General features: G+C 35.7%; 2 protein-coding genes across 4 annotated transcripts; one reads left to right on the top strand and one right to left on the bottom strand.

Annotated features, from left to right (window-relative positions):
- Nucleotides 1-785: 785 nt before the first annotated feature.
- On the bottom strand, nucleotides 786-2,143 carry LOC107945870 (uncharacterized). Of its 3 annotated transcripts, none has more exons than XM_016880023.2 (3): nucleotides 1,475-2,143; nucleotides 1,317-1,381; nucleotides 786-1,199 (listed from the first exon to the last, which is right to left on the bottom strand). In XM_016880023.2, the coding sequence occupies exons 1-3, from the start codon at nucleotides 1,963-1,965 to the stop codon at nucleotides 1,129-1,131; spliced, it is 627 nt and encodes a 208-aa protein (XP_016735512.2). In that variant the 5' UTR covers nucleotides 1,966-2,143; the 3' UTR covers nucleotides 786-1,128. The 3 variants fall into 3 exon arrangements, with proteins under 3 accessions (XP_016735512.2, XP_016735513.2, XP_040962662.1); XM_016880024.2 differs by having other exon boundaries at nucleotides 1,320-1,381; nucleotides 1,475-2,142; XM_041106728.1 differs by having other exon boundaries at nucleotides 786-1,381; nucleotides 1,475-2,126.
- Nucleotides 2,144-3,447: 1,304 nt separating this feature from the next.
- LOC107947528 (cytochrome P450 703A2) lies at nucleotides 3,448-5,631 on the top strand. Its single transcript, XM_016882152.2, has 2 exons — nucleotides 3,448-4,475; nucleotides 4,927-5,631. The coding sequence occupies exons 1-2, from the start codon at nucleotides 3,540-3,542 to the stop codon at nucleotides 5,563-5,565; spliced, it is 1,575 nt and encodes a 524-aa protein (XP_016737641.1). The 5' UTR covers nucleotides 3,448-3,539; the 3' UTR covers nucleotides 5,566-5,631.
- Nucleotides 5,632-6,162: the final 531 nt, after the last annotated feature.

The following is a 6,162-nucleotide window of genomic DNA, read 5'->3' as shown; positions in this document are numbered from 1 at the left end:
ATAACATTATGCAAAGAGGGATCGTGTTTTAAATTCTCTTTAAATTTTCAGTTCTTGACACTAAGACATCAATTAATCAACTAGGTACTAATTTTGGGCGTTACGAGGGTGCTAATCCTTCTTCGTGCGTAACTGACTCCCGAACCTATTCCCTGGATTTTGTAGACCAAAAATCATTGTTTTAGTAAATCTAAACTTTTATTAAAATGATCAAATTACGAGGTGATCCGATCACACTTAATAAAAAGAATTGGTGGCGACTCAATTTTTATTTTTAAAATAAAAAATTGATCTCAAAAAAAGGTTTCGAAAATAAATTTCATAGAATTTGAATAACAATACGAATTTCGAAATTGATTTGAATTGCAATTCAATTTTATTTCTCCCAAATCAATATTATAAATACATATAATTCCACAATCATTAGATCATACATTAGTTTCATAGAATTTGCTGTCACAATCAACCATGATGAAAAAAAATTGTTTCCTTTAACAATTTTGTTTTATTTTTCTTTGCTTCCATCTCATCATCCAACGGTGACAGTGATTTAGCGTTTGAAAATTATATTAATATCAATCTTACAAAAGTTATCGATGGTGATGGCAGTGTTCTTTTGATTTTAATTTAGAATTTATGAAATGGATATAAATATTAACTTTCAAAAATATTTCTAACTTCAATGTAATTTATTTAACCGAATGTTAAACATTAGTTCAGAAAAAAAATGTTTTGCAATTATTTCAATAAAGTTAACTACTAATAACATTATAAATTAAAGACAGTTGATAAATGCCAACCTCTTCCATAGACAAAAATGTTACAAAAACTCCAAAATACTGAAGCACTCCTACACAAACAACCAAATTGTTGAAAAATAGAACTCAATCATCATCCCTCAAAACGGTAAATGTAAGCACTAATCTTTGTCCGGCTCGGTTTTATGGTTTTTCAAAAAAAAAAATGGAAAAATACAAAAAAATAAAAATTACATGACCCTTAAATTTTTCAAAATTACATTTTAACCTTCAATTTTTTAAAATTACATTTTGGCCCTATATTTTTCTAAAATTTCGATTTTGCCCCAGAAAGTTTTGCATCCTCTACAATTTAGTCCTTCTGGACATGTCAAATCACCCAATCGGCATCTCCAGCTACTCCGGCAGCCTCCTTAGGTTCATGATGCCCTCCACTGTCACCTGAAGACAAAGAGAAAGAAAACAAATCGGTGAGATTAAAAGAAGAAAAATGAGAGGGAGAGGGGGATTCGAAAAAAAACAAAAAAAAAGAAGCAAAAAAAAATAAAAAATCCGAACAACAGCAGCCAAAGGCCATCGCCACCGTCGCGCAACCACCGCCACCGCAACCGTCGCACCACCACCTAAAAGCCAATCACGAAGCAACCAAACAAAAAAATGAAGCAAAAAATTTCCAAAAATCAGCAGCCAAGAATCATATTTTAAAAAACGTTTACCTTTGAATCGCAGGCCACCGAGGCGAAGAAGAGCCGAGGGCGAGCGCGGCGGCGACGCCTTCAACTTTGGGGGTTGTCGAAATAGAAGAGAAAGAGAGAAGGAAAGAAAAAAGAAGGGAAAGAAGAAAGAAGAGAAAAAAAAGAAAAGGAGAGAAAGAAGACAGAGAAAGAAGGGAGGAGCGCCGGCATCGTCGCATCACCGGGCGAAAGACAGCGGCGGCTAGGGTTTGAAAAGAAGAAGAAAAGAAAGAAAAGAAGAAGAAGAAGAAAAAAGGAAAAAAGGAAAAAGGAAAAAGAAGAAAAAAAAACATAACATAACAGCCGGGTTGACCCGACCCGAACAGCAACCCACAGCAGCCAGCAGACCGGTGCAGCATCAGCAGGCCACCAGCAGCAGGCCACACCACCAGCAGCCCCAAGCCCAGCAAAAGAAAAAACAGCAGGCCCACGCTCCCAGCAGCCCAGCACCCAGGCAGCCCCAGCAGCAGCATAGCAGGCCCTCCAGCAGCAGCCAGGCCCAGCGTGCAGCAGCTAGCAAGCCAGCATCCGGCCCAGCGCCCAGCGGCCCAATCTGCCAGAAAAAAAAGAAAGGAAGAAAGAAAAAAAGAGAAAAGGGCCCATTCTTCAAGCCCATAATTTCGGGCCGTAGGTAATATTTTTATCCTTTTTAATTTAGTCCATGTATTTAATTGTTGTTTCGTTTTAATTGAATTAGCATTTTTAAATAACTTTTTTTAGAAATATTATTACATTTATTTTACTTGCATTTTTAAAATAAAAAAATTTACTTTAATGGTTAAGGCAATGAATCGTTTTAACATTAAGCCATTGATTTTATCGCTATGTTGGGTGAATATCATCGGTTCATGTTAAATACGAGACGCCCTTCTAAAAAAATGAAAAATTTAAAAATTCTCGTGTTTTAAAATAAAATATCTATCTTTTGTAAATTATCAAATTATATATATTTTTTAAAATACATAATAATATGTAATTTATCAAATTTTTTGTTTTTTTAAGAGAAAAAGAAAAATTTGGATCACGGTTAAGTATTAAATTGAACTCGTTTTTTTTAATTTAAGACAACACACGTTTAACGAGATACCAATTTTGGGCGTCGCGAGGGTATAATACCTTCCTCGCGCGTAACTAACTCCCTAACCCTAATTTTGTCTGGAATTTTGACATGGACCTAACTCAGCCTTTTTTTTAAATAAAATTTACAAAATAATTTTTCTATTAAGAATAAGATTTATTAGGTGTCCGATCACACCTAGAAAAAAAAATCGGTGGCGACTCCCTTTTTTAAATAAAACCGAAACTTTACTTTTAAATTTTCAATGATCACGTCGACTAGCGCCCATGCAAAAAAAATTTTAAGTCGCTACAGTATATACATAAGAGTAAGAGTGAAACAAGATAGAAAAACACTCGTCACCAAACAAAAATCATTTATCACCAAGCTTTAAATAACGCAAGACTCCTCACCACTAGGTAGTAATAGCATCAGCCATTTCATTACTGAGAACAAATGCGAATATTATCATATGGTGCTAATGTTTTGTAATGTTATTCAGTTTTGTCTTGATGTTGTCATGTTTTCGGCTGCTTAGTGTTCCTTGGCCTGTTAATGCTGCAACAATGTGTATCCATGTACTGGTCTTCATCTCTATTAATAGATTTTTTTCTATTTTTCAAAAAAAAAATCGATCAAAATATCTTTAGCACCATCAAGCATCTTGCTCTTAAATTCTTCACACTAATACATGAATATTTTTTTTAACCAGAATTTCGTATCAACAATTTATAAAATTAAATTGTAATCTGTAAATAAAAATTGAAAATCAAATGCATATTAACTACATGCAAATACCATTTTCTTTGTGGTAAGAGAACACAACGGATCATAACATATATCACCCTTCACCAACCTAGCAGGGCCTTGCTATCACAAGCTTCGGCATGTCAAGAATGTGGAACTCAACATTAAACTATATATTTTTTGGTGCATATATTTTGTTATTTATATGATACCATACAAACCCATATTTTTCCCCTTGATAACATGGAATTATTCACCTTTGCTTTGGCCCTTCTAGTCGGAGCTCTTGTTGTCAACGCCTTATGGCGATGGCGGCTCGACTGGAAATCGTTGTTTAAGACTAGAAAACTTCCTCCAGGTCCACCAAGGTGGCCTATAGTTGGCAATCTTCTTCAATTAAGCTCACTCCCACATAGGGACTTAGCTTCCTTATGTGACAAATACGGTCCACTAGTGTACCTCCGGCTCGGTAAGGTAGATGCCATCACCACGAATGACCCAGATATCATACGTGAAATACTTCTTCGCCAAGACGATGTCTTTGCTTCTAGGCCACGAACCCTAGCTGCCGTCCACCTTGCCTATGGGTGTGGTGATGTTGCCTTGGCTCCCTTAGGCCCGCATTGGAAACGTATGAGAAGAATATGTATGGAGCATTTACTAACAACAAAAAGGCTTGAATCATTCGCGAAACACCGAGCCGATGAAGCTCAACATTTGGTGCGAGATGTATCGGCCCGAGCCGAGAACGGGCAGCTCGTGAACCTAAGGGAAGTATTGGGTGCGTTTTCGATGAACAACGTGACTAGGATGTTACTAGGGAGGCAATATTTCGGGGCCGTATCCGCCGGCCCAAGTGAAGCCATGGAGTTCATGCACATAACACATGAATTGTTTTGGCTCTTAGGTGTGATCTATTTGGGGGATTATTTGCCCATTTGGAGGTGGGTGGATCCTTATGGATGTGAGAAAAGGATGAGGGAAGTGGAGAAAAGAGTGGATGATTTTCATAAAAGGATCATTGAAGAACATAGGAGGGCAAGGGAATTGAAAAACAAAGAATATGGAAAGGATGATGATTATGGTGAAGAAATGGATTTTGTTGATGTTTTATTGTCATTACCTGGTGAAGACGGAAATCCTCATATGGATGATACTGATATCAAAGCTCTAATTCAGGTTCCATCATCCTCTTTCATTTATTCTTTTATAATTCTATATTCCAATTAGAATTTAGGGTTAATTGCATCAGACGTCCTTAAACTATAATTCAAGTACTAAATTAATTTTTTTAACTTCAAAACGTTTTAATTGAGTTATGAAAGTGCCAATATCGTATCAATTAAGATTTTTTTTGATAGCTTCATTATTAACTTGAGTATTAAATACTAACTCAAATCTAACGCAAGCTATATTTAAAACACGTAAATCAAGTTGAAATACAAATACATATTCCAAGCAGCTAACTTTCGTATCAATTTAAACCTACTGATAACATTATAAAAATATAAGATCAAATTACGCAAAATAAAAGTTTAGAATTAAATGACAAATTTCATCATTATTGATGGACTAGTACTAAATTAGACCTCTTATTATAGTTCTAATTTTACAACTTTGTTTCTTTTAGGATATGATAGCTGCGGCAACAGATACATCGGCTGTGACCAACGAATGGGCAATGGCGGAAGTAATAAAGCATCCGCGTGTCCTCCGCAAAATCCAAGATGAGCTCGATTCAGTCGTGGGTCCCAACCGAATGGTCAACGAATCCGATCTACCTCACCTTAACTACCTACGCTGCGTAATACGTGAAACATTCCGCATGCACCCGGCCGGACCGTTTTTAATCCCACACGAGTCCCTTCGGGCCACGACCATCAACGGCTTTTACATCCCGGCTAAGACACGTGTCTTCATCAACACCCATGGGTTGGGCCGAAACACTAAATTATGGGACGATGTTGAATCGTTCAGGCCCGAGAGGCATTGGCTGGCTGATGGCGCTCGAGTCGAGATCAGCCACGGAGCTGATTTCAAAATCCTGCCTTTCAGCGCCGGGAAAAGGAAATGTCCCGGCGCGCCACTTGGAGTGACACTGGTGCTCATGGCTTTGGCTCGGCTCTTTCATTGCTTTGATTGGGCTCCCCGGAATGGTATGAGGCCCGAAGATATAAATACGATGGAAGTTTATGGGATGACTATGCCCAAAGCCGAGCCGTTAATGGCTATGGCTAAGCCGCGCTTGGCGGACCACGTCATGTTTTAGAAAAAAATTTAAATAAATTTGGTAATATTCAAAGAATAATAAATTTTAGTTGTTATTATATGTTAATTATATAAGTTTTACTTAGGTAAATGATAAAATTACAACTTGTACATAATTATTAATAATTAACATAATCAATATTTTTTTAATATTTATATAGTCTTGGTTGGGTTAATTATTTCAGATGTCACTAAATTATAGGCTTAATTCTAAATTAGTTTCTAAGCTTCAAAAATTTCGATTGAATTATTAAGGTTAAAATTTGCTCTAAGCTTTTGCAGTTTTCGTATATTTGGAATTTAACCTATCTACTTTTATATTAAAAAATGGGTATTTTTATGTTAAAATGTCACATAAGTGAATTTAATAAAAGAATTTTAATTGTATTTAACAATTGGGTTAGAATTTTTAAATTCGAAAAGTAGAGGGAGTTGAATTCTTAAGAATAAAAGCATGTGAACTAAATTTCAAATGTACAAATAGGACATAAACTTAGAGCATATTTTAACCAAATATTAATGTGAAGTATCATTCCATTTAGGTTATTTTCTTATTCTAACATTTAACCAATGTTTTAAAAATTGAATTAGTGATTGA

This window comes from Gossypium hirsutum, chromosome D12 (genome assembly GCF_007990345.1).
Source record: "Gossypium hirsutum isolate 1008001.06 chromosome D12, Gossypium_hirsutum_v2.1, whole genome shotgun sequence".
Classification (NCBI taxonomy): Eukaryota; Viridiplantae; Streptophyta; class Magnoliopsida; order Malvales; family Malvaceae; genus Gossypium; species Gossypium hirsutum.
This window is presented reverse-complemented; position numbering and strand designations above follow the sequence as displayed.

What these genes read in the sequence shown, in the direction of transcription:
- LOC107945870 (XM_041106728.1), bottom strand. Translation starts at nt 1,965, where the DNA reads ATGCTGCTGCTGGGGCTGCCTGGGTGCTGGGCTGCTGGGAGCGTGGGC. An exon ending in CGGTGGCCTGCGATTCAAAG is followed by an intron (nt 1,382 to 1,474) that starts GTAAACGTTTTT and finishes ATTGGCTTTTAG; the next exon opens with GTGGTGGTGCGACGGTTGCG.
- LOC107947528 (XM_016882152.2), top strand. Translation starts at nt 3,540, where the DNA reads ATGGAATTATTCACCTTTGCTTTGGCCCTTCTAGTCGGAGCTCTTGTT. An exon ending in ATATCAAAGCTCTAATTCAG is followed by an intron (nt 4,476 to 4,926) that starts GTTCCATCATCC and finishes TGTTTCTTTTAG; the next exon opens with GATATGATAGCTGCGGCAAC.